Source organism: Babylonia areolata, chromosome 6, assembly GCF_041734735.1.
Source record: "Babylonia areolata isolate BAREFJ2019XMU chromosome 6, ASM4173473v1, whole genome shotgun sequence".
In the NCBI taxonomy this organism is placed as follows: Eukaryota; Metazoa; Mollusca; class Gastropoda; order Neogastropoda; family Buccinidae; genus Babylonia; species Babylonia areolata.
Genome location: NC_134881.1, coordinates 45,302,289 through 45,328,960, shown reverse-complemented (window position 1 = coordinate 45,328,960; position 26,672 = coordinate 45,302,289). Strand labels below are relative to the sequence as shown.

General features: G+C 40.0%; 1 protein-coding gene across 1 annotated transcript; it reads left to right on the top strand.

The window, feature by feature from the left end:
* The first annotated feature begins 89 nt into the window (after positions 1-89).
* LOC143283077 (TBC1 domain family member 15-like) lies at positions 90-25,928 on the top strand. The gene is made up of 10 exons (XM_076589112.1): positions 90-182; positions 6,983-7,111; positions 7,445-7,548; positions 9,844-9,938; positions 10,712-10,828; positions 12,499-12,599; positions 16,495-16,594; positions 17,999-18,096; positions 20,369-20,485; positions 21,535-25,928. Exons 2-10 carry the CDS (start codon positions 6,983-6,985, stop codon positions 21,883-21,885), a joined length of 1,212 nt encoding a protein of 403 aa, XP_076445227.1. The 5' UTR covers positions 90-182; the 3' UTR covers positions 21,886-25,928.
* Positions 25,929-26,672: the final 744 nt, after the last annotated feature.

The window sequence follows — 26,672 nt, the reverse complement described above, 5'->3', positions numbered from 1 at the left end:
ATGACAGGTGGGGGGGAAAAAAGCAAAAGAAAAAAAAAGCAAAAAAAAGCACTAAGTCACGTGACAAGACGTCAGCAGTAAACATGGATCATGTGACTCTTACTCCAACCACTACAGGCAGAGGTGTTAAAAGTTCTTTGTGCTGGGGAAGCAGACGACGAAAGCAGGACTGAAAAATCGGGGTAAATATGACTGAGCGAAAAGGGAATGTGCTGGTTAACTGCATTACCAGAACTTGATGAACAAATATTCCGAATCTGATTTGAGCAAGTTATCACAATGCAGTGAAATGTGCGTGCATGGACAAAGAAGCCAACAAAGCGTGGTAAACGAAACGCAGACGGTTTGTTTGAAGATGGGGGGGGGGGGGGGGGGGGGGACCCGAAAAAAACCACAAACAATCCCGAGAGTCATTATGTCAGTAATGATATATTTCAGTTTTGACATTAAAAAAATATTTGAGTTGTTTACTCTTGTATTTCTCATTAAGTTATGATTAACTCACCTAGCATGATCTGCCCTGCTCAAACGTTTCATATAATAGAGCGATCAAAGAAACTTAGATGAGAAAAAGAAATATGTTGAGGAGTTAAACCAAACCCTTATGCAGACTGGACCCTATGATGACTTGACAATAGATGATCTAAACGACGCAATAGCTAAATGCAAGAAAGAATCGGCTCCTGGCCAGACAAAGTTCGCTACTCGGACATCAAGAAGCTATCGCAAGAAGACAGAAGCAAACTTTTCAATCTATATCAAAACAGTTTCCACAATGGACATGTGCTGGAGGACTGGACACACAGCTTCTTAAAACCCATACCAAAACCAGGAAAGGACCATTGTCCGGTAAGCGGCTACCGGATCCTAACCATGCAAAACATTGCTGGAAAGCTCATGGAATGCATGATAACCAGGAAACTTGCAAGGGATCTTGAACACAGGCACATTCTCCCTTCAAGTCAAGGTGGTTACAGAACAGGCAAGTCCACATGGGAAAATGCAGCTGCTTTTGCATATGAGGTGTATGAAGGATTTCAAAGAAAAGAAGAAACACTAGCAGTAGCAATCGACTTTGAAGATGCCTACAATAAAGTCCAGTTTGCACACCTCATGGAGCTGCTACTAAGGTATGGAGTAAGTTTGACACTGACAAGATGGATAGCAGCAGCGCTTCAGCCAGTTCAGGAAAGAACCGTCGTCCTACGCCTCGGAGATCGGATGTCTGCACCTTCTAAACTATTCATGGGACTGCCACAAGGGTCTCCGCTCTCTCCTGTCCATTACAATGTCTACACGAAGGGCCTTGCAGACTTAAACAACAATGGAATAGCTCAGGTGCTTACTCTTGCGGATGATGGCCTGGTCTTCAAAACTTCGAAGGATGCTCAGGAAAGAACTAAAGCCGTCCAGAAACAACTAAACAATATTGCTCAATGGTGCAAAGACACAGGATCTTCCATCAATCCAGCGAAAACCCAAATGTTGCTGTGCACGCTCAACAACAAAACCGTGAGCAAATCACCACCACCTGTGTCATTTGACGGGATTCAGATCGAGAAAACTGAATGCCTACGCTACCTAGGAATACACTTCGACAGGATGCTGACCTTCAGAAAACATACGGAAAATACTGTTCTCAAATGCAAAAAGGGCCTTTCAGTTTTAAAAGCAATGGCAACCAAAGGTATTGAACAACACCACCTCTTCCTGCTATACCAGTCAATCGTCCTCAGTGTGATCGACTAGACTTGGGCTAACAACACCATCTCAAAGCAACCTTCTAAAATTAGAAAGAGTTCAAAATGAAGCTATGAGGCTGATCCTTGGAACAACAAAAGACACGCCCACAGAAACCATGCGATGCCTGCTTGACCTTCCTTCAGTGCAGGCCAGAAACAAGTTAGAACAGGTTAAGACCTACTTCAAAGCATTAGAAAACCCTCAAAACCCACTGCATGACGCAGTCAAAGAACCAAAAGGCAGCCGTCTAGGACGAGGAAGATCATGGATGGGGCAAGCAGAAGACACAATCCATCTAGTATGCCGACTACAAGACCTGAAAGAAACAAAAGAATGGGGGAAAAACCCTGTAAACCTCAACCATCTATTCAACACAGCCATCTCACCCACTCTAGGAAGACATTGTCAGGAATGGCCAGAGGGCAAAACTGATGCAGAAGTGAAGCTACTCATAGAATAAAACAGTAAAGAAGAGGACATCATCATATACACAGATGGCTCAGTCACCAAAGACCAATCCGGTTGGGGATTCACTGCGAAACAAAATGGAAAAACAGTTAGGGAAGAGAATGCTGCCCACAAAGTCACAACCTCCAGCCTAACGATGGAAGTTGAAGCTGTGACACATGTCCTCCAGTGGCTATCGTCTATCCATACGCCCTGAAACACGCATGCCATGATTCTAACCGACTCAATGAACCTCATACAAAAAATTGAAAACAGAATGGGAAGCCCAGAGTGGCATAAGGCAATGTGCAACTTTCAGATTAAAAAACTCACATGGTCCTACTGCCCGGGACATGCAGGTGTTAAGGGAAACGAGCGAGCTGACAGACTTGCTGGTAACGCAACACCAACGAGCAGCCTACATCTAGGAAAATCGGAAATCCTCAGAAAAGTCAAAGAATACCAAAAAGAACAGGTACAAGGCCATCACACCATCGGTTGCCTCAAAGAAATAAAAGCAGAGAGAGGGAGCGGCCGTAAGTACATGAAAGGTAGAGCACGATGCTTTGCTAATCAAACAGATATCGGCATCATTTCCAAACCAACACTGCGCAGATTTCTTCAAAACAGAACACAGTCTCTGTGGGCTTTTCCAAATACAATAGACTGAGCAACACACTAGACGCCACACTCTTGGCATCAGAGATCTTTTCCCATCCCTCTTGCAGCCAATCAGTGGCAGCCTCTGTGCATGTGTGTGTTTGTGTGTATGTATGGGTCTGTGTGTTTGAGTACGTTTGTGCATGCACGAGGGTGTAAGTGTACACAAGTGTCAGGAGTGTTCTGTGCACGTGCGTATGTGTGTGTGTGTGTGAGGGGGAGATGGGGGTGGGGGGGGTGAGGGGGGGTAGAGGATGAGGTATGTGAGTGTATGCATGCCTACACTGTGGGAGCAACAGGATATTGGAATGTGTGGGTGTGTATATATATATATATATATCTTTGTATATATATATATGTGTGGGGTTGGGGGTGGGGGATATGGGCATATGTGTGTGTGCTTGTACAAGTAAGTGTTCATCTGTGTGTGTGTGTGTGTGTGTGTGCCGGGGAAGCCGCGATACGTAGCCTAGAAATGAGTGTGTGGAGGAAGGGGTAGAGGAGGTGTAGCGTAATGTGTGTGGTGTGTGTGTGTGTGTGTGTGTTGGGGCTCATGTACGTTTATGTGTATTTGACTGTGCTTTCATATCTGAAACTACATGTTTGGTGCATATCTGTTATGCATGTGTGGGTGTATGTGTGAATGTGTGTCTTCATGTTTTACATTTATTTACTTATTTATCATTATTGTTGTCTTATTTATTTATTATTATTATTGTTACTACTACCTTTTTATATTGTAATTATTTATTTATTATTTGCTTATTTATGTACGCTTATCTATTATTTATTCCATTTATTCACCTTTTTTTTTCTTTTCTTTTTTCTCAAGGCCTGACTCAGCGCGTTGGGTTACACTGCTGGTCAGGCATCTGCTTGGCAGATGTGGTGTAGCGTATATGGATTTGTCCGAACGCAGTGACGCCTCCTTGAGCTACTGAAACTGAAACTGCATGGGTTTAGGATGCGATGAAGCGTGTGTGTGTGTGTGTGTGTGTGTGTGTGTGCGTGTGTGTATGTGTGTATGTGTGTGTGTGTGTGTATGTGTGTGTGCGTGCGTTTGTGTGTATGTATACGTGCGTGCGTGTGTGTGTGTGTGTGTGTGTGGATCAGGAGTAAATTGCCAGATCAAGTTTGATGCACTGATCCTGTCTGCTACACAAACTCACACATGCACACACATACACATACACACTCACACACACACAAACACACACACACACACACACACACACATACACACACACACACACACACACACACATACACACACACACACACACACACACACACACATGAGTGGAGTGATGGCCTAGAGGTAACGCATCCGCCGAGGAAGTGAGAGAATCTGAGTGCGCTGGTTCAAATCATGGCTCAGCCGCCGATATTTTCTTCCCATCCGCTAGACCTTGAGTGGTGGTCTGGACACTAGTCATTCGGATGAGTCGATAAACCGAGGTCCCGTGTGCAGCATGCACTTAGCGCACGTAAAAGAACCCAGGGCAACAAAAGGGTTGTTCCTGGCAAAATTCTGTAGAAAAATCCACAGCAACAGGAAAAAACAAAGTGCATGCAGGAAAATTTTTTAAAAAAGGGTAGCGCTGTAGTGTAGCGATGCGCTCTCCCTGGGGAGAGCAGCCCAAATTTCACACAGAGAAATCTTTTGTGATGAAAAGAAATACAAATACAAATACACTCACATTGTGTTCTTCCTGATACCTTCTTTCAGTTTTTAATATTTCATGAATTACATTAACTCATGAAAGTATTTTTTATCCTGATACTGGAATAGGTTATTACTGAGTGTTTAACATATATGAATGCTTGGAACCAAATACTTTTATGAGACCCAGGGACAGGTGAATGGATACATGATTGAAAACAAGTGAACTGGTCGGTCTTTTTCCAGAGTTGTGTTCATGACCCATACACAGCCACACTGGGGAGATTTTTTCAAATTCACCAACTTCTTTTGGGACATAGTGTTGTCAGAAAACTCTGCGGCACATCACATAGAGGAGGTGGACATAGTGTTGTCAGAAAACTCTGCGGCACATCACATAGAGGAGGTGGACATAGTGTTGTCAGAAAACTCTGCGGCACATCACATAGAGGAGGTGGACATAGTGTTGTCAGAAAACTCTGAGGCACATCACATAGAGGAGGTGGACATAGTGTTGTCAGAAAACCTCGAGGCACGTCCCAGAGAGGAGGTGGCAGAGCTTTTGTAGGACAATATCTCCAGCATGGAGATCACTGATCAGTCATCAGGATGAGCTAGGCTTTGAACTGATCAGGAAGGTGAGTTAAAATGTCTGGTAATGTGAGCGCATATTTGGAATGCCGGTACAAGAGTATTCAGCTTCTGTTGGTCATGTGTACCTAATTGACAAACATGCTGGTGTTTAGGATAATGTCTTATTGCAGCAGATTCTAACAGCAAATCAATAACTCAATATGTTATTATTCATGAACATGTAACTAATTTACTAAAGTTTAATAATAACAGCACTAATAGATAGTTATATGGTGCAAACTCCCATATAATAGGCTTTAAGTGCCTCACATGAAACAACACATATGCAGAAGTGCATAATAATATACCTCTGCACATGAAAAAATACACATACAAGACAATATTAGAAATTGCAGATATGAACCACACACACACACACACACACACACACAAGCCACAAAATCTGCCTTACGCACATGCGCGTGCACATACACACACATGCACATGCACACACACACAGAGCATACACTCACACACACTTGTGTGCTTGCACAAACAGTAAACACCCACCCATGACACACTCACTACATGATGATTTCAGTAAGGGGAAAAAGTGGGGTGGGTGGGAGGAGGAAGAATGCAGATAAACAGCTAAGTGTTGTTGCACCCCACTAAGGCCTGTTTGCACAGGTGGGTTTTCAAGTTTGTTTTGAAAGAGGACAGCATTGGTAGGTGATGGAGATCCATAGGAAGAGAATTCCAGACAGAAGGTGCTTGATACTGAAAGGCTCTTTGGCCAAATGTCTTTGAAGAGGTTTAGGGACACAAAAGAACTTTGCAACAGAAGACCTGAGATGATGGGAATTGATGTAAAATTGTAAGTTTGCAGGGGGGTCGGAGAAACAGAACTGGTGTGTGTTTGATGTATAATCAAGGTCATTAAAGCCTGGTTTATTCATATTGTCAAATAAACAACTTCAGAGTGAGTTAATGGAGCTGAATGATGCTGAAGTACAAATATCTGAAGAAGAAAACATACTGTATAAGGATGATAGTTATAATAGAATCAGAATTAATGGTCTTGTATTCTGTCATCATAAAATCAGTGATTATTGCTTTTGAAGAATTGAAACCATCATTTTGGACATGATGTCAGATCTTTTGATAGAAAGAAATTAACTATGGTGTTTTTAAGTTTTATAATTTTTAGATAAGCAGTTGGACAGGAAATACACAGGCAAATGCCATTCCTGAACCATCACAGCAGAGTTGTTATGGTTGTTATGATGTACAAGACTGACACAAGACCTGTGGGCAGATTAGGATAAATCCTGAGTGGAGTTGATTTTGCCATATTTGACCAACCTCCTCCCCAACTCTCCACCCTCCCTTCTTCCAGCTGTGATGGCATTGTAACAGACAAGTGTGGAACAAAAGCTGGTAACTGATGAAGAGGGGGTCAACTGAGCAGTGTTCCCAAGCCAGTCAAGAAAAGACCACAAGGGTGGAAAGGTGGCCTGGTGGTATCATGTCTGCCACCCAAGAGCATGGCTGGGAGTATTTCCGTTTTGTACGGGTATCAGCATTTTGTGATTAAAAAAAAAAGGAAATTTGTTTTACTTGGTTTCGGTATTAAGACATTCATTTAGGTCTGGACCCTGGTTGTAATTTTTCGTTGAAACAAACATCAGTCACATGCACCTATGCAAGAATGAACTGTTAACAGACACCATTCAACTTGAAGCCGAAGGCTGTGAAAATCAACGGGTACAATCTCTGTCATGTGAGATACATGGAAGCCACTACTAATGTGACTGTCAATGGTGTTCCATTTTCGGTGAAAGTATGAAATCATTTGCAATATTTTAATTGATTTTTTTTTTCTTTTTTTTTCAGATGAAATTACCTCCAATGCAGTTGGTAAAACGGGGGCCCCCTTTAAGTGCAGCACAGTGGGAATCCTACTTCCATGCAGATGGAAGTATCAAGAGTGTGGAGCAGATCAAGCAGATCATCTTCAGAGGGGTAAAAGGAATCAGTAACTGTTGACACGTATTTTGTAGGGTCAGACAAAAGAAGACCAGTGTAATTTGTGAACCTTGCTTTCAGAGCAGTTGTAATTTATACCTTGTTCAATAGTTAAATGATAAATTATATCTTTTTGTTTCATGTGACACACTATTATACTTGAAGCAAATAAATAGAATGTTTTGTAGCTTTTGGAAACAAAAAAGTAAATGTTAAGTAATACCAAAAAGTCACAAACTAAAGTGGGCCAGGAATTACAATGGGTTGCAGCATGTTTTCATCTGGATGCAGCAAGATTGATTAAACACAGTGCACATAATTCTGTTTCAGGGCATTGCACCTGAAATTCGAGTGGATGTGTGGAAGTACTTGTTGGGGTACTTTTCCTGGGAATCCACAGAAAATGAACGTCAACAAATTAGGAAGAGAAAAATGTAAGATTCATGTTTGCATATTGGACATCATTTTTGCACCCCCCAAATTCTGAACCATGTTGAGATATTATTATGAAAATAAATAGCATGGTACCCCTCCACCCCTCTACACACACACACCCTTAGTAAACAGAACAAATGGGAGGGAGGGATTGGAGGGCGGGGGGTGGGGGGGTATGTGTGATGGTTGTAGTTGACAATAAATACAGACACTAAATTATCAAGACACCAGTATGTTTTTCCATGAGAGAAAAAAATGATGTCCATTGACCTCCCAAAGCAGTCTGTGACAGGTGATATCAAGATCCGGGAGAAAACAAAACATCAAAATATATTGCAAGAAAAAATGTAGCAGTTGCTGTTCAGATACTGATTTTTACAACTTTGGCTTGGGGATTTTAGAGGAAATAAGCAAGACGGAACTGTGTGGACAACATGAGTGGTCAGTTTGGCTGTAAGGTAACTCAAGGGAGACAACATGGGTGGGCTGTAAGGTAACTCAAGGGAGACAACATTGGTCAGTTTGGCTGTAACGTAACTCAAGGGAGACAGTATGAGTGGTCAGTTTGGCTGTAACATAACTCAAGGGAGACAGCATGAGTGGTCAGTTTGGCTGTAATGAAACAAGGGAGACAACATGGGTGGTCAGTTTGGCTGTAAGGTAACTCAAGGGGGGGAGAACAAGAGTGGTCTGTTTGGCTGTAACGAAACAAGGGAGAAGGGGATTGTGGAGAAAGGGAGTTAATCATTCTGTAGACAGCAATTGAGGGTCGTTTGAATCCCTTCTAATGGTGAGGGACAGTTTGTACTACACCAGACATGATTCAAGTTTACCACTCTGAAGACTTGCCAGATGTGTTGCAGTGACAGAGAACAGCCTCCCTTGATACAGACTCAAGAGAAAATCCCTTTACAATTTAGTTATGTTTTTATAGAAAAATAAATCTGTCCCCAAACTGCTGTGGTTCATTTCAGACAGAATAAGATAGTAATAAGATAGTTTAGACATATTATTATTTGCACTGATTCGATGTTGTGAAATGCTGCTTTTATCATTCACTGATTGTTTCTGTCTCCCCTGTGGTGATACTGGGGGTCTTTCAGTATAAATAGCATCCCTATCTTCTGGAAATTCTGTGTTAGGAATTTCCTCTTTTCTATTGCTTTCTTTATTTCTGTCCTTTTCCTTCCTTCACTGTTGTCTACTTTTTCTGCCTTCCCAGTCCATTTCCCTTTCTTTTTTTCGAGCAAGCTGTGACATTTTTTCCTCTTTTCCTCAGTCTGTGATGTACTATCTGTGGTGTTTTGCTCTGGCGATTAGGTAGTGAAATTGCAAGCACTGGGATGGGCACTAGCTGTCCATTCTATATGGCCTTTTTATGTATTTTTTGTTTGGCTTCGAAGTGTGTTTTTTTCCTCTCCTCTTTCATGATTTTTTGTTATCTTGGGATGAAAAATTAAGCTGAAGGGCTTATGTCATCAGCATGGCCTAGTCTTATTTGCCCTAAGGAGCTAAATGGCTATGATAATGTGTCATGAATCGTGGGTTTGTCTTGGTGTTTTTTTGTTTTTTGAATTTTTTTTTCATTATGTGACAGTTCTGTGTTGACACTGTTGTACATTTGCATGGTTTCACAGTCCTGATATGGCCCTGTGCTGTCGGCTGGGCAATAAGGAACAAGAGACAATAAACAGTGTTTTTAATAGTAGTTTGGTAAGTTACATAAGTGACCATCAGCACTACCTGTTCACCTTTGCTCATCCTGAGCAGTTAGAATAAAGTCATTGGTGCCCCCACCCTCACCCCATACTGTCACTCCCACTCCATTAATAATTGTTTCTCTTTTCATCAGACATTTGTTATGTTTTATATGGACACTGGCCAGTGCTCTGTAAGTGTGTGTGTGTGTGTACGTGTTTGTATCTTTGCTGTTAAAATTATATCACTGTGTTTGTCAAAAGGAGAAATGCCGTCAGTGTTTGTTTAACCTGTAGTGTAATACTAGTATATAGAGCACCTGATCCAGACAAGTGATTTGCCTGGTGGTATGATCTTGCTAGCATACAACAACAATCTTTTCCACACTAAGTCATGGCACTAAGTTGGCACATTACTGTTTAGTCCCTCCTTTCTTTTCCCTTACTTTATTTAATCCCACCTTAGATGTAGAACATGTGTGAATAATGTCAAATATGAACTGACAGTCATATGCTGATGCTTTACAGAGAAAATATTTCTGCATGAAGTGAATAATGTCTAATATGGATTGACAATCTTATGCTGATGCTTTGCAGAAATGACTACTTCCGCATGAAGCTTCAGTGGAAGACGATCAGCTCTGAGCAAGAACAACGTTTTTCTATTTTTAGAGAAAGGAGAAATTTAATTGGTGAGATCTGATTTTTCTCCATGCGAATTGACTGGTATTAGTTCAGACAGTGTCATTCATTCTGTGAAAGGTTTCTTTTTTCTGGTGAAAGTTTTGGAGAAAGTGAGTACACTTCTTTTAATGCCCTCCCTTCCAGAAATACATACACATATAAACACACAACAGGCAAACATTGTTATTAAAAAATCTGAACATGTTTGAATGAGCTAAAACTGTGGGATCATTGTTGTCTCATATCTGTCTGGTTATTTTAAGTTATCTGGAACTGTTGAAACTAGATGTACACATGAAATGCACATATTCTTCAAAGAAATCTTCTGAAGTCACTTGAAATTTGCAAAGGTGACAGAGGCCTTGACCTGTCTGCATAAAGGGACAGCTTTTTCACAACTTGATATTTTTATCTTGATAATGGAAAATAAAGTTTGACAATGTATTAACAGCACTCTGTTTGTTGCAGGCAATGTAAAAAAACATTAAAAAAAAAAAAGCCAGAATGTTTCATTCAAAGGTCTTTTTTGTGTGTGTGTTTGTGTGTTAATACATTGATTGAACATCAGTATTTGTTTGGGAGGATTTTTATTTCATTAGAATGAATTGATTATGATGTTCTCTGTTTGTGTGTAAGTATTTTTCTCTGATGTACATTGTCGTTCACCTTTGTTTCTGTGGTGTACATTGTTATATTGTCCTTTTTTGTTTCTGTGGTGTACATTGTTATATTGTCCACTTTTGTTTCGCTGATATGCATAGTTATATTGCATTGTGCACAGAAAAAGATGTCACCAGAACAGACAGGATGGTGCAGTTTTTTGCTGGTGAGAAAAACCCTAACCTGCAGGTCCTCTATGATGTCCTGATGACCTACTGCATGTACCACTTTGATCTGGGTGAGTCATTTCAATGATGTCCTGATGACCTACTGTATGTACCACTTTGATTGGTTTTCTCTCTATGGAGAGAGGAAAAAGAATGAGAATTACATGAAAAAAAGTATCATTGCCTTGTGTTTTAGGTGTTGTTACTTCATTTAAGATATGTTGTTTTTTTGTGTGTGTTTAGTCTAGTGATGTTCCCGGACTCCATTAGTCAATAGGATAAAATTATGCAGTCCAGTGGTCTTTCATTACTTTCCTAATGGCCTGTGAAGGCTAGTGCCACAAGCAGGAGTAAAACAAAACAAAAGTTAACATTGATGAATATCACATTTGATACCCACGCATGTTTAGCTGGTTGAAGAAGAACTGTCCACATAGGAATATCAAATGAGATAAGGAACAAGGTTTATTTTTTGTTGTAGACAACACAGTTGCACGCATTAGGAGTGTCTTCTCAGAAGGATAAACGTGTTTCTTACAACCATCAGCTTATAGAAATGGAGATAAATCCTAGGAAGGTACAACTACAACTATGTGCCCACATGCTGACACAGTAATTATTGTTGCAGGTCTCTGGGTCTATCTCCACATGTTATATATTTATTATTTTAAGTTTTGAATTCTTTGAAGCATAACTATTTCATCATGGTTTTTTGTGCATTACCATGCATTTCATCATCCTAACAGTACTGTTGCTTGTCAGCTCACTAGAGCATGTGATTTATGCTTCTCTGGACCAGAAAGTTTATGACCAAACTTATGCTTCTCTGGACCAAAACGTTTATAAAGAAACTTATGTTTCTCTGGATCAGAAAGTTTATAAAGAAACTTATGCTTTTCTGGACCAGAAAGTTTACAATGACAGTCATGTTTCTGTGGACCAAAGAGTTGATAATGACAGCCATGTTTCTGTGGACCAGAAAGTTTGAAATGACAGTCATGTTTCTCTGGACCAGAAAGTTTATAATGACAGTCATGTTTCCATGGACCAGAAAGTTTGTAATGACAGTCATGTTTCTCTTGACCAGAAAGTTTATAATGACAGTCATGTTTCTCTGGACCAGAAAGTTTACAATGACAGTCATGTTTCTGTGGACCAGAAAGTTTATGATGACAGTCATGTTTCTGTGGACCAGAAAGTTTGTAATGACAGTCATGTTTCTGTGGACCAGAAAGTTTACAGTGAAAGTCATGTTTCTCTGGACCAGAAAGTTTACAATGACAGTCATGTTTCTGTTGACCAGAATGTTTGTAATGACATTCGTGTTTCTCTGGGCCAGAAAGTTTGTAATGACAGTCATGTTTCTGTGGACCAGAAAGTTTGAAATGACAGTCATGTTCCTGTGGACCAGAAAGTTTGTAATGACAGTCATGTATCTCTGGACCAGAAAGTTTGTAATGACAGTCATGTATCTCTGGACCAGAAAGTTTGTAATGACAGTCATGTTTCTGTGGACCAGAAAGTTCGTACTGACAGTCATGTTTCTGTGGACCAGAAAGTTTGTAATGACAGTCATTTTTCTGTGGACCAGAAAGTTTACAATGACAGTCATGTTTCTGTTGACCAGAATGTTTGTAATGACATTCGTGTTTCTCTGGACCAGAAAGTTTATGATGAAAGTGATGTTTCTGTTGACCAGAAAGTTTGTAATGACAGTCATGTTTGTGTGGCTGTGTGACAGGGTACGTGCAGGGCATGAGTGATCTGCTGTCACCACTGGTTGTGGTGATGGAGAATGAAGTGGATGCCTTCTGGTGCTTTGCCGGGCTGATGGACAGAATGGTACAGCACTGCATGGCTTTACCTGTACATAACTTTACTGTACACGGTTTTACCTGTACATTACTTTATCAGTATATGGGTTTACCTGTACATTACTTTAACAGTATATGGCTTTACCTGTACATCACTGCGTGGCTTTACCTGTACATGGCTTTACCTGTACATTACTTTACCAGTACATGGCTTTACCTGTACATCACTTTGCCTGTACATCACTTTACCTGTACTTGGCTTTACCTGTACATCACTTTACATGTACATCACTTTACCTGCATGGCTTTTCCTGTACATCACTTTACCTGTACATGGCTTTATCTGTGCATCATTTTACCTGTACATCACTTTACCTGTACAGGGCTTTACCTGTACATCACTTTACCTGTACACCACAGCTTGGGTTTACCTGTACATTACTTTAGCTGCACATGGCTTTCCCTGAACATCATTTTACCTGTACATCACTTTACCTGTACACCACTGCATGACTTTACCTGAACATCACTTTACCTGTACATCACAGCTTGGCTTTACCTGTACATTACTATACCTGTACATCACCTTACCAGTACATCACTGCATCACTTTACCTGTACATCACAGCATGGCTTTACCTGTACACCACTGCATTGCTTTACCTGTACATCACAGCATTGCTTTACCGGTACATCACAGCATTGCTTTACCTGTACATCATAGCATGGCTTTACCTGTACATCACTTTGCCTGTTCATCACAACCTGGCTTTACCTGCACATCACAGCCTGGCTTTACCTCTGTATCACTTTGCCTGTATATCACTGCATAACTTTACACACACACACACACACACATACACACACAGGCAAAAAAAAGGGGGTGGGGGTGGGGAGGGGAGGGTTATTACGTAGATTTGTTTTGTTTACATGTACATGAGTCAAAAGGTATTTCAGCCTCATATATCTGGCACTGTCATTCAAGATCCACAGGAGGTACATGTGAAAGATAACTGGGAAAGAATCTGTGAGACATAGGTTTGATTTGCTTTAAAAAAAAAAATTAAAAAAAATTATTGTCAATTGAAAAATGATTATTGTTGGTACCATTTCTGTTGAGCAGAGAATGAATCTGTATGACACCCCAACAAAAGAACAAAAATGAAGTGTGAATGCAGATGTTGTCACAGCTAACACATTGGAGATGTCACAATGAACACATTGAAGATGTTGTCACAGTTAACACACTGAAGATGTTGTCACAGTTAACACATTGGAGATGTTGTCACAGTTAACACACTGAAGATGTTGTCACAGTTAACACATTGGAGATGTTGTCACAGCTAACACATTGAAGATATTGTCACAGTCAACACATTGGAGATGGCACAGCTAACACACTGAAGATGATGTCACAGTTAACATATCAGAGATGGCACAGTGAACACATCAGAGATGATGTCACAGTTAACCTCTTGATTGCGCTGTTGACATACGGCGTAAGTCATGAAATGTCGCTCACCAATGCTGTATTGACGTGCGCCGTATGTCATGTTACATCGTTCTATGTTTCGAGTCTCGCATTGCAGAAAATACAGTCTGCTAACCATTAAATTAGCTCCCCTGAAAGCTCTTTATCTCTTTAGTTCCATAAGCTAAAATTATTCACCTCATTATCATATTTTATGGCGAAAGTTTTGCAAGTTTGTACGAAGCTCAAGTTTGTGTTTGCAAAGCCATGGCTGAATGCAGACAAACCCCAACACTTGCCCTAGTACTGGAAGAAATCCTTCACGATGCAAGTAGTAGAGATGAAGATTGTGGACTGAATGAGATAGAACTGTGTGAAGTTGATGCCGAAGACGCTGATTTTGACATGGTGGGGGTGGGATGTGGAGCTGCTTGACGAAACTGAAGACAGACAAGCTCAGCTGATTCAAGATGCAGGTGGGTGTTTACAAGGTTTGTCAGTTTATTATTTGCTTTCTGTTTGTTGTAACAATGAATATGACTGCATTGTGTGCGTTTTGAATGTGATAGCTGTGGTAAGTAGCTTCATCAGTCACTGATCAGTGTGTGTGAATGAAAAAGAGTCAGTCACGTGAGTACTGTGTGTAACCATCACAGTCCAAGGAGGCGTGGCTTGCTGGTTGGCTCATTGTTGATGACAGCGTGTGTTGCTTGCCTAGAGCTTTCTATGTATTCGTTCCTGAGTGTGTATTGGTTTGTTGTTGTTATTGTTGTTGTTGTTCAGTGTTGTTATTGTTGTTGTTTTATGTGTGTGTGTGTGTGAGAGAGAGAGAGAGTAGGGGGGGGGGGAGAGGAGATGTTTATAAAACTGAAATCAGAGAATGATATACAGAATTGTATGCCTAAATTACTTTGTAAATGCAACACTTGTAGAAGTGTGTGTGTGTGTGTGTGTGTGTGTTGTCATTTTGTTTTGTATGAGAAAGAGAGAATGAAGGGGGTGTGGCATACCATGAACCAGTTTCAGTGTGTGTATGTGTTGGGGGTTTGGGGTGGGGGGTGGGGTAGGTGTGTGTGTGTGTTTGTATTTCAGCTTCTGAAAACAATCAGAAATAAAATGGTACCATTTCATAACTTTTTTATATGTAAAAAAAACCAAAAAACCCACACCAAAAAACCACCACCTAAACCCCCCCCCCCCCCCCCAACAAACTTAGTCTTTTATGCAGTGTATTTCAGGTATGCAGCATGGTGATGATCATGATGTTCATCCTGGACCATCTGGAGCTGACAACTTGCCACAAACCTACATTTGAAGACCAGCAGCAGAAAGACCAAAGGGCAGTGAACAAGCCTCCAGCAATTCTGGATTACAACAAAAACATGGGTGCCATGGACCATCATGACCAACAGCTGCAGCCCTACGATGCCACAAGGAAAACCCTGAAGTGGTACAAATAGCTGTGTGTGCATTTTCTACAAATTGCCATGCTGAATGCACACAACCTCTACAAACAAGCAGGCAACAGCAGTACACTCCTGGACTTCCAGAAGGATGTAATTAGTGCCATGATTTTTGGTGACCAAGACCCAGACACTGCTAAAGATGACCACGCTGTTCGTTTGTGTGAATGACACTTCATTGATGTCATCCCACCTACCCCACAGAAGGCCCAGCCACAAAGGAGGTGGAGAGTCTGCTGGAAGAAAGGACAAAGAAAGGATGTGAGGTTCTACTGCCCAGTCTGCCTCAGCAAACAAGCACTGTGTCTTGAAGACTGTTTCCGCAAGTACCACACACAGCGTTTTTACTGGCGTTAGATGCTGGGTGAGTACACCCTTTTCATTCTTTGTGTGGACTGTGTTGGAGTCTTATGGACCTGGACACTGTTGCACAGCCTTGACAGTGTGTGTGGTTGATCACAACAGTCACAAGAAAGACTGGTTGATAACCTGGTTGATATTGTAGCACCTACATAATGGAATGACAGTCCCTTTTTTTTTTTATTGCATTTTATGGAATTTTGGTGTCAGATTGACTCATTATTTGAACATGTGTGTATTGAAACCAAAATCTTGGTTCATTTTCCTTTCATTTGATATATACTTTTATGCACTTATCTTCATTATTTTTTTAAAAATACAAGCAAATCAAAATCATTGGCATGTTTTTCTTGTTTTTCTGAAAATTTTCTCAGCATAAGCTATAGCAAAACGTACTAGCAGTGAAGGGGTTAATACACTGGAGATGGTGGTCACTGTTAACTCATTGGAGATGTCAGAATTAACACACTGAAGATGTTGTCACAGTTGACAAATTGGATATGTCACAGTTAACACATTGGAAATGTCACATTTAACACATTACAGATGTTGTCACAGTGAACATGTTGGAGATGTCACAGTTGGCACAGTGGAGATGTTGTCACAGTTGCCACATTTGTGCATTTCAGTGGCACAACTTTGAGTTGGAGCAGACAGGCATGAAGAGACAGCTGATGCATCTTCAAACTCTGGTTCAGTTCTACGACCCACAACTTTACACATATCTGGGTATGGTGTGCTTGTGTGTTGGGGTAGTTATAAAAGACTAACATTAGTACCCGGTTATGCCAGAAAGCATGTGTACAACAATGATAATGATATTTAGTACTTTGTATGGTGCAAGCTCTCTGTATAATGGGCTCTTAGCGCCTCACATGGAATGGTACATATACAATAGTGCATTATAGCATACGAGAGTACAAAAAGAAATCAAACAGAAGAAGAAAAAAAAAAGCAGAAGGAGGCTGACTTGTGACTGAGAGCTACTGAAGCTACAGTGCATGTGGGGACTGGCATTTGAAATTGTTTGGTTCAGAGTTTGTGATCAGCGTAATGTATTTTATGTGACCTGGTTGGAGACATAATTTGACAAAAAACCAGAACACCAGAGAATCGACAGACAGACAGAAAATACGAAAAAACTTAGCTGAATGAAGAGCACAGGAACAGGTGTCATGATGGCTGCTGGAAAAATGAGGGCGCTAGCCAGCAGGACAAAGGGGAGGTTACCTACTTCTGGGAGGTTATCGGCTGTAGTTGCTTTCGTTTTCTCCGCATAGGCGGATAGTAGTTTGCACAGGACAGGAATGTCAGACCCCTGCCAGAGTCTGCACTAGTTGGGGCATGGTAAGTATATTATTTAAACGTAATTTTAGATAGAAAATTTCCTTTGTGATTGGTTGAAAACACAAGTTTCATGTTATGGACCAGCAGTGGCAGCATGGGTTACTGGCCATTTAACTGATGCCCACTGCTTTAAATTAGAGGCTTCAAGTTCAAGTTCAAACCTCAAAACTTCAACTGAAACCAAGCTTGGTTGCCGAAGAGCATGTAAGCTTATCAGAAGAACGATCTTTTTGGCACTTTTGACAGAGAAGTGAACAAGATATGACTTACATGGACATAGGGCATTGGAATTAGATACTTCATAAAGTGACCAGTATAAAGAGAATGACACGCCGACAATGCAGTTGCTGTTGTGTGATTTTTTATTTTTTTATTTTATTTTTTTCTCTAGGCCTGACTAAGTGCGTTGGGTTACGCTGCTGGTCAGGCATCTGCTTGGCAGATGTGGTGTAGTGTATATGGATTTGACCGAACGCAGTGACGCCTCCTTGAGTTACTGATACTGATACTGATACTGACCCAAAGAATGACTTGAAATGCAAACGTGCAGTGTCAAGATGTTCAGTGAACATGTGATGAACTGTCCAAAGTTTCAAGTTGCATTGACTGTATCCACTCACCAGTAACAGGGACTTTTGTCACTTCTACATTTAGTCATCCTGATGATGTGTGTATGAGATGCTGTTGTTTATTGAGGAAAGAAAAGAAAGAAAAGAGTATGTCCATTATGTGTTTGCATTTGTGTTGGTTGTTTCATGGGATGTTTTTTATTTTTGTTTTTTTCAGAGAGTCATGATTCTGGAAACTTTTTTTTCTGCTTCCGTTGGATCCTGATTTTGTTTAAGAGGGAATTTCAATTCAGCGAAATCCCATATTTATGGGAGGTGAGTGTTCTGAAACTGTCACACATACACACACACACACACACACACACACACACACACACACACACATGCATGCAAACATGCACATGTGCACACACATGCGCACATGCACATGCGCACTCACACACACACACACACACACACACACACACAACTATGTGCCCTGTGACATGAGTTGCAATAACTCAAAGCAGCCTTTAATTACATCTTTGGTGCATAAACTAAGAGGAATGTTCCAGGCTGCAAGTGCAGTTTTAATCAACTGGCATTTCACAGTTCCAGTATTGTAATGAGAATGATCTTGTTCTTTTTTGCCCAAGACACACAAACACTGAATAAAATCAGCAACACAACAAGTGGGAATGACTTTGTAGCATATGAAAATAGTATAACTCCTGAATTATTAGTAATGAATACAAAATAACATGGCATGAACTACTTAATCATCAGCAGTTAATAATGCAGGGAGCAGAGGCAGTGGAGGAGGTGGAGGGATACAAAACATGAGTGTCAAAGAATCGATAGACAGACAGAAATACGAAAAAACTTAGCTGTATGAAGAGCACAGGATCAGGAGTCTAGATGACTGCCGAAAAAAGAGAGTGCTAGTCAGGGATGCACAGGGGAGGTAACCTACTTTCGGAGGTTATCGGCTGTAGTTACTTTCGTTTTCTCCGCAAAGGCGGGTAGTAGTTTGCACAGGACAGGAATCAGACCCCTGCCAGAGTCTGCACTAGTGGGTCACGGTAAGTATGTTACTTAAACGTAATTTTAGGAATTTCCTATCATCAGCAGTTAATTTGAAATAACATGTTATGAACTCCTAAATCATTAGTAATGAATACAAATTGACATTGTATGCACCCCTAGATCATTAGCAATCAGTACCAATTGACAGTGTATGATGTCCGAAATCATTGGGAACAAATATGAAATAATATATTCTACAGCATAATGATAAATACAAGATTAAATAATTATTCATGAATTGGTGTAACTGGGAAATAAACTTTGTGAAGGGTATGTGTGGTGATGTAGGATGTGTGGTGATGTAGGATGTGTTGTGATGTGGGATGTGTCGTGATGTGGGATGTGTTGTGATGTGATATGTGTTGTGATGTGGGATGTGTTGTGATGTGATATGTGTTGTGATGTGGGATGTGTTGTGATGTGTTGTGATGTTGGATGTGTTGTGATGTGATATGTGTTGTGATGTGGGATGTGTTGTGATGTGTTGTGATGTGGGATGTGTTGTGATGTGATATGTGTTGTGATGTGGGATGTGTTGTGATGTGTTGTGATGTTGGATGTGTTGTGATGTGATATGTGTTGTGATGTGGGATGTGTTGTGATGTGTGGGATGTGCTGTGATGTGTGGGATGTGCTGTGATACAGGTGATGTGGGATGTGTTGTGATATGTAGGGATGTGTTGTGATATAGGTGATGTGGGATATGTTGTGATGTGGGATGTGTTTTGTGAATGGATGTGGTGGGATGTGTTGTGATCAGGTCATGTGGGATGTGGTGGGATGTGTTGTGATACAGCTGATGTGTTGTAATGTGGGATGTGATGTGATGTGATATGTGTTGTGAAGTGGGATGTGTTATGATGAGGGATGTGTTGCAATGTGTAGAGATGTGGGATGTGTTATGATACAGGTGATGTGTTGTGATGTAAGTGATGTGGTGGGATGTGTTGCGATGTGTTCTTATGTGTAGGGATGTGGGATGTTTTGTGATATAGGTGATGTTTTGTGATATAGGTGATGTGTTGTGATACAGGTGATGTGTTTTGATATAGGTGATGTGTTGTGATATAGGGGATGTGTTGTGATGTGGGACGTGTTGTGATATAGGTGATGTGTTGTGATTTGATGTTATGTGTTGTGATGTGGGATGTGTTATGATACAGGTGATGTATTGTGATATGGGTGATGTGTTGTGATGTGGGATGTGTTGTGACACAGGTGATGTATTGTGATATGGGTGGTGTGTTGTGATGTGGGATGTGTTGTGACACAGGTGATGTGTTGTCAGGTGATGTGTTGTGATGTGGGATGTGTTGTGACACAGGTGATGTGTTGTCAGGTGATGTGTTGTGACACAGGTGATGTGTTGTCAGGTGATGTGATGTGATACATGTGATGTGTTGTCAGGTGATGTGTTGTGACATAGGTGATGTGTTGCGATACATGTGATGTGATACATGTGATGTGTTGTCAGGTGATGTGATGTGATACAGGTGATGTGAGGTGATGTGATGTGATACAGGTGATGTGGACTGACCTGCCCTGTCAGAACTTTCATCTCCTCTTCACTGTGGCCATCCTGGACTCTGAGAAAAACACACTGATGGACAACCAGTTTGGCTTCAACGAGATCCTCAAGGTGTGTGCGTGGGTGTGTGTGTGTTTGAGATAAAACCATGAAAGTCTGTCCTTTGTTTCCACTTGTATTATACTATGACTGAATGCAGTGGAGGTCCCTGGAGGGCGTCCACAGTTCTCCCTGTGCACTTGGTTTTGGGTGTGGCATAGTCTTTGTGTGTGCTTTTTTTTTCTTTTTTTAATTTTTTTTTTTTACAGTGACTGAATAAGTCTGACATGTTTATGTAATTCATTCCTGTATTCAGTCACTTGGTTTTGGGTTTGGCATAGTCGTTGTAGTTGGTGTGTTTTTTTTTTTTTTTTTTTTTTTTTTTTAATTTTTTTTACAGTGATTGAATAATTCTGACATGAAGATGTAATGAACTTCATTCCTGGTTTTAGTCGCTTGATTTTGGGTTTGGCATAGTCTTTGTGTGTGTGTGGTTTTTTGTGTGCTTTTTTATGGTTTTTAACAAACAACAAAAAAAAATTATAGTGACTTGATAAGTCTGGCATGTAGATGTAATTCATTTCTGGTTTCAGTCACTGGTTTTGTGTTTGGCTTATTCAAAGTCAATCCTGTGTTTTCTGACTGACTGAATAATTCTAACATGAAGATGGAATTCATTCATGGTTTCATTCACATGATCTTGTTTACCAGCACGTTAATGATGCCGTGTTATTTACCTGCACATTAATGATGCTGTGTTGTTGACCAGCACATAACGATACTACTAATGATGTTGTTTACCAGCATATTAATGATGCCGTGTTGTTGACCAGCACATCAACAATGCCACAAATGATGTTGTTTACCAGAACATTAACGATGCCATGTTGTTTACCAGAACATTAACGGAGAACATTAACGATGCCATGTTGTTTACCAGAACATTAACGATGCCACAAATGATGTTGTTTACCAGCACATTAACAATGCCGTGTTATTTACCAGCACATTAATGATGTCATGTTATTTACCAGCACATTAACGATGCCGTGTTATTTACCAGCACATTAATGATGTCGTGTTATTTACCAGCACATTAACGATGCCGTGTTATTTACCAGCACATCAACGATGCCACAAACACCATCCCTCTGGAAGACACACTTAGGAAGGCGGAAGCGATCAGCTTGCAGATGATGCAACACAAGAATCTGCCATGTGCTGTCAAAGAAATCCTGGGCCTTGTACCTCACTCCTCCTCCTCCTCCTCATCATCATCGTCGTCGTCGTCCTCCTCTGTTGATGGAAGTTCGTCACGTGAACCCAGCCCTTGTGCAGTGTGTGTTGATGCTGTTGGTGACAGCTCCACTGATGACACACAGCCCTGCAGTGCTGAAGACAGTGCTGAAGACCGTGCTCTAGAGGCATTGAATGAAGCTGCTGATGTTGGCATGTCCAACTTCTATCTCTGATACAGGGGTTAGTGTGTGTGGAGGTAGGGGTGGGGTGTATGTGCTGATCTCTGATACATGGGGTCATGTGTTTGTGTGCATCTGAGAGCTATGGGGAGAGAAGGGAAGGGAGAGAAAGGAGGAAAGAATAAATTTCCACTCAGGGATAAAGTTGTACGTGCACACTTGGGTGTGTGTGTTTGAGAGAGAGAGAGAGAGAGAGAGAGAGAGAGTGTGTGTATTTGTGATTGTGTGTGTGTCTGTATGTGTGTGTGTCTGTGTGTGTAGTGATGCCATTCTAGTTGTAAATTGCAGTCATTTGTTTATATCTTTCATTGTTGATGTGTTGACTTTTAAGCCATATCATACAATATGAAAACATTATTACAAAAAAATAATGACGTTTTTTACATCATGCGTTTTACTCTCCAGTAGTTTTATGTATAGTTCGCTGGTTTGCTGGTTTGTTGTGTCTTGAACCGGAATGGTTCCCAAAGAATCTCCAGTCTGATCAGCTTACTCGAGAACCTCCCGTTGTGAACTTTCTCACAGCAACTTTGACCTTTGGAGTCCAAAACGTTTGTGTGAAGGATGCCTCTCACACTGTCTCTGACTTCAACACAACAGTTCCGTCTTGCAACAAGCAACCAGCCTATCGACGCTCTAGTAAAACTTGTCAGAAAATTGGACAATATAAGTTTCCTAATCTTTGTCTTTAACTTGGACGTTCACAGACCTAGGGAAACCTGTCCACTTGGGTAAACTTATATTTGTGGCATCTGTTTTGTTTTTGTTATAGAGTTAATCTGATCAGAACCCAGCAGAGACAAAAAGTTACAATTCAGAACCTGTGAGTTGTTGGTGGCTCATGTGGGAAATGAGTTGTATTGTTCTTTCTCTTGTGGTGTGACCGTGAATGCCACAGACTGCTTGCTTTGCTGTTTTAGTGAATTGGGTTGTGCTAATGGTGCTGATGAGATGCCTTTACCTGAACTTAGGAATGTGGCAAAATAAAGTCTGGAAGGCCTGTGCCAGGAAGTGCATTTGTTTTAATATTGATGATCAGCCTTCAAAGACACTTTCATAAATCTGTATATTGTCACCAACAACAGTATTTTTAAAATAACTATTTTGGTAAAGGACTGAGCAGCAATGTTGTACAGTTGTGTGCCTTTGTGTCAACAAGAACAACAGTTGTACTTGTGTGTTGTTTCTCATTTAACCCTTCCATGCCAGGAAAATAAGATTTATGTGAAATCTATTTGGCAGGGTTTTTTTCCACAAAAGACGGGTATAAATTTTAAAAAAATTCTGTGCTGTTTGTTACTGGAGAAAGACCCATAAAAGTATATGTTTTCTGAAAGGTAATTGAATAATGAATACAAAACACATGATGTTTTCCTGTTTTATATATTTTCAGTGACATGCTGTTGTTTTGAAATCAGTGTTTCGGTTTTTGTCACATTTTCAACTTGTTCATTACAAACATTAGTCAGGTAATTTGCACTAAAATGTCATATTTTCTGGACAAATGGATATCTACACACACAAAATCATACTAAAACAACCACAATAATAAATTTTGAAAATGAGACAGATACACAATGCAAGTGATAATATGGATGTGAGACCACACCCCCTCAGTCTCGACCCCCATCCTCTTCACCCCTCTCACACAGCACTTTATCCAGTTCTCAGCAGACTGCGATGGCTGAGTGCCAAGAAATCGCTCGCACTGTGTCCTGCTAATAATTCGGTCACTTTCTGTCATCTCCTACAGCTGTACAGCCGGCATCACTCACTGACAGTCATATCTTGGCCACTCTCTTGATTGCTCCCTTTATTTTCTATCAAATTGTCCTATAAATGTTCATCACTGTCTTCTCCTTCAAATTTATGCTTCAATTCTTTCTGAGCATCAGCTAAAGAAAGAAATCTTGGTTGATTTAGTTCGCCACGATTGCATGTCTTGAACATGGTGTCAGTTGTTGAGCGAGCGAGGAGAGGAGTCAGGCAAACACTGCGGCAGCAACCCAACCAAAACGTTCAAATAAAGGACTGCCTCATGACGTAGATAGTGTTTCTAGCTATGAATAGAATCTAGAAAGATTTCCCAAGCTAAAGCTACAAGTATTTTTGTCAATGAACTGAATGCAAACCAGGGAAAAGTAGAAGATTTCGATGATGAGTTATCTCATCATTGTGGCAGCGAAGCATACATGCTTGCGCTGCTGAGTTATTTCATCATATAGGCAGCCTAGGGGTTAATGTCCTTTTGCCTCATTTGGTACATTACCTCAATTTGTGTACACTCTAGATCACAGCTGTTACTCTGCATTCAGTTTTAACTGATCTGACTGATTTGTATTAAATGTTGTATTAATTTATATTGAATGTTGTATTGGTTTGTATTGAATGTTGTATGTTGTATTGATTTGTATTGAATGTTGTATGTTGTATTGTTAATGAACCCTCCCCTCAATGACCATTTTGTAAAAAAAAGAACCCAAAACCCAACTATTTTAAAGGTGTTTGCACAGTTGGTCTACTGTGTTAGATGCGATTTTTCTTCTCTCATCTTTTTGACTTTCTGTATAATCTAGTTGCAATGAATAAGACAGAATAATCAAACATGCCTCAATCAAGAATTATTTTTCCTTTATTCATTTTCATTCTGATGTATATGAATAATAATAAAGAAAGACAGGTGTGGCTCCGTAATGAACATCTTGATTTTGCAAGAGTATCTAAAAAACAACAAACAAACAAAAAAACCCACAGAACTGACAATGGACACTTCATGAAACTGATGAAAGAGCACAGTGATAGTGTAACTGAAAGATATGAATGGGATGACTGGCAGTAATAACAAGATATGAACTCTCCTACACATTTTTCTTTAAATCAAAAGTTTAAGTAACATTTGTATTATGGAGTTTTATGTACATATGTACAATGGATGACTGGTAGCAGTAACAAGATCTGAACTCCCCCATGGTTTTCTTTGAATCAAAGTTCAATATACATATGTATAATTGTGCCTTTGTGTGCATACTACATGTGAGGATGGAAGACATGGGTCAATGTGTTAATCAAAGATTCTTCAAATCAACCTCTGGCATTTCCACTAGGTGTGACAGATTTTATCATATGGCTTGCATGATTTGATAAATGTGTTTGTACTAAAAGTTATTTGCTCTGTGATTTAGCACATGTGATTGAAGAATCATAGTCCTCAAATGAGGAAAGTTTGAAGCTTGATGCTGAATGAAGCATGCACATTTTTGTTTTGTTTGTTTGCTTTTTTCTCATGGATGGTTGTGGACAGCAAAGGGAGGAGGGTGAGGTGTGGGGTCTCAGGTAAAAACTCATTCTATTTAAAATATCTTTTGGCCAGTGAAGCAGAATCTTTCAACTGTAACCCCAGTGCCATGTTGGGTGAATGCTCATAAATAAATCTCTCTTTTTTGTCTCTGCAAAAGAGAAGTATTCCATTTTGACAAATTAAACCCCCAAATTTCTCCAGGAGTTAGAACTCTGACCCAGATGTATGTTAGTGTTCAGTTCAGTCATGGTATCATTTGCAATTTTACCATAAATAGAGAGGGATGGGGGGGTATTGTTGGCTTGCGTAATTGTCACTGAATATTTACATTCTGATTGAATGGAATGAGTGAGTAATCAAATGATATTCAGGCCAAATGTTGTTAATCCTACTAAGAGGTTTTAAATATCTTTGGAGAGAACCTGAGCTCTTTTTTGCCTGAATTATTTCAATTTCAGATTTTTCTTGTATTTTGAATTTTAATATTTGCAATGAGAATATGATGATGCAGTGTTGGCATGTTTTACATCTCTCTCGTCTCTTGTGTGTATATATATGTGTGTGTGTGTGTGTGTGTGTGTGCGCGCGCGCAAATATACAGTATTCTTCAATCACCGATTTGTGTGACGGGACATTAAACTAAATTCCTAATACAGTATATGTGTTCTTTTTCTTTGTTTTAGTTTCTCTGTTACATGTTTGATATTATTACTTTCATAACTTCAATAAAGAAATGTTGATACTCTGCCTGCATGACTGAATACTTTTGATGAAGGAATGTTGATATACTACCTTTCTCAAAATCTCTGTTCCATTTTTCCTTTTTCTCTCTCATTTGTTTTTTTATTTTTTTGTATCTTTACAAATCATGTTCTTGTCCATGAATATGTCATAAAAAGTATAAAAGTATACAGTTGGTGTGTAGTGCGGTCAGCAGTGGTTTGAATTATATGCCCTTGTCCTAGAAAGTGTAATAGTGCTTATTTTCTTGTTTGTTGACTCACTTGTGTAAACAAAGTGAGTCTGTTTTAACCCGGTGTTCAGTTGTCTGTGTGTGTGTGTGTGTCTGTCTGTGTGTCTGTGGTAAACTTTAACATTGCCGTTTTCTCTGCAAATACTTTGTCAGTTGACACCAAATTAGGCATAAAAATAGGAAAAATTCAGTTCTTTCCAGTCATCTTGTTTAAAACAATATTGCACCTCTGGGATGGGCACAAAAAATAAACAAGAGAGGCAAGGCCTTCAAGACTCACTTGTGATACACTTAAAAAAAAAAAATCTAATCGCTAAAATGTGTTCTGTATTTGTTATTATAAAGCTTCGGGTTAAAAGAAAAAAAAGAAGTCCTAATGGCAGATTTGAACTCCACATGTTTGGGTGAGAAGAAACTGTCTTACCCATTACACTATTGTGGCTCCTTAACTGATGTTTAAAAATATAATATTTAAACACGATGCTTTTTTAAAGGTCGATAAATAGATTC

Excerpts from the sequence above, each read along its gene's own strand:
- LOC143283077 (XM_076589112.1), top strand. The coding sequence starts at position 6,983 with ATGAAATTACCTCCAATGCAGTTGGTAAAACGGGGGCCCCCTTTAAGT. Across the intron at positions 7,549-9,843 it reads CAAATTAGGAAGAGAAAAAT|AAATGACTACTTCCGCATGA; the intron begins GTAAGATTCATG and ends GATGCTTTGCAG. Across the intron at positions 9,939-10,711 it reads AGAAAGGAGAAATTTAATTG|AAAAAGATGTCACCAGAACA; the intron begins GTGAGATCTGAT and ends CATTGTGCACAG.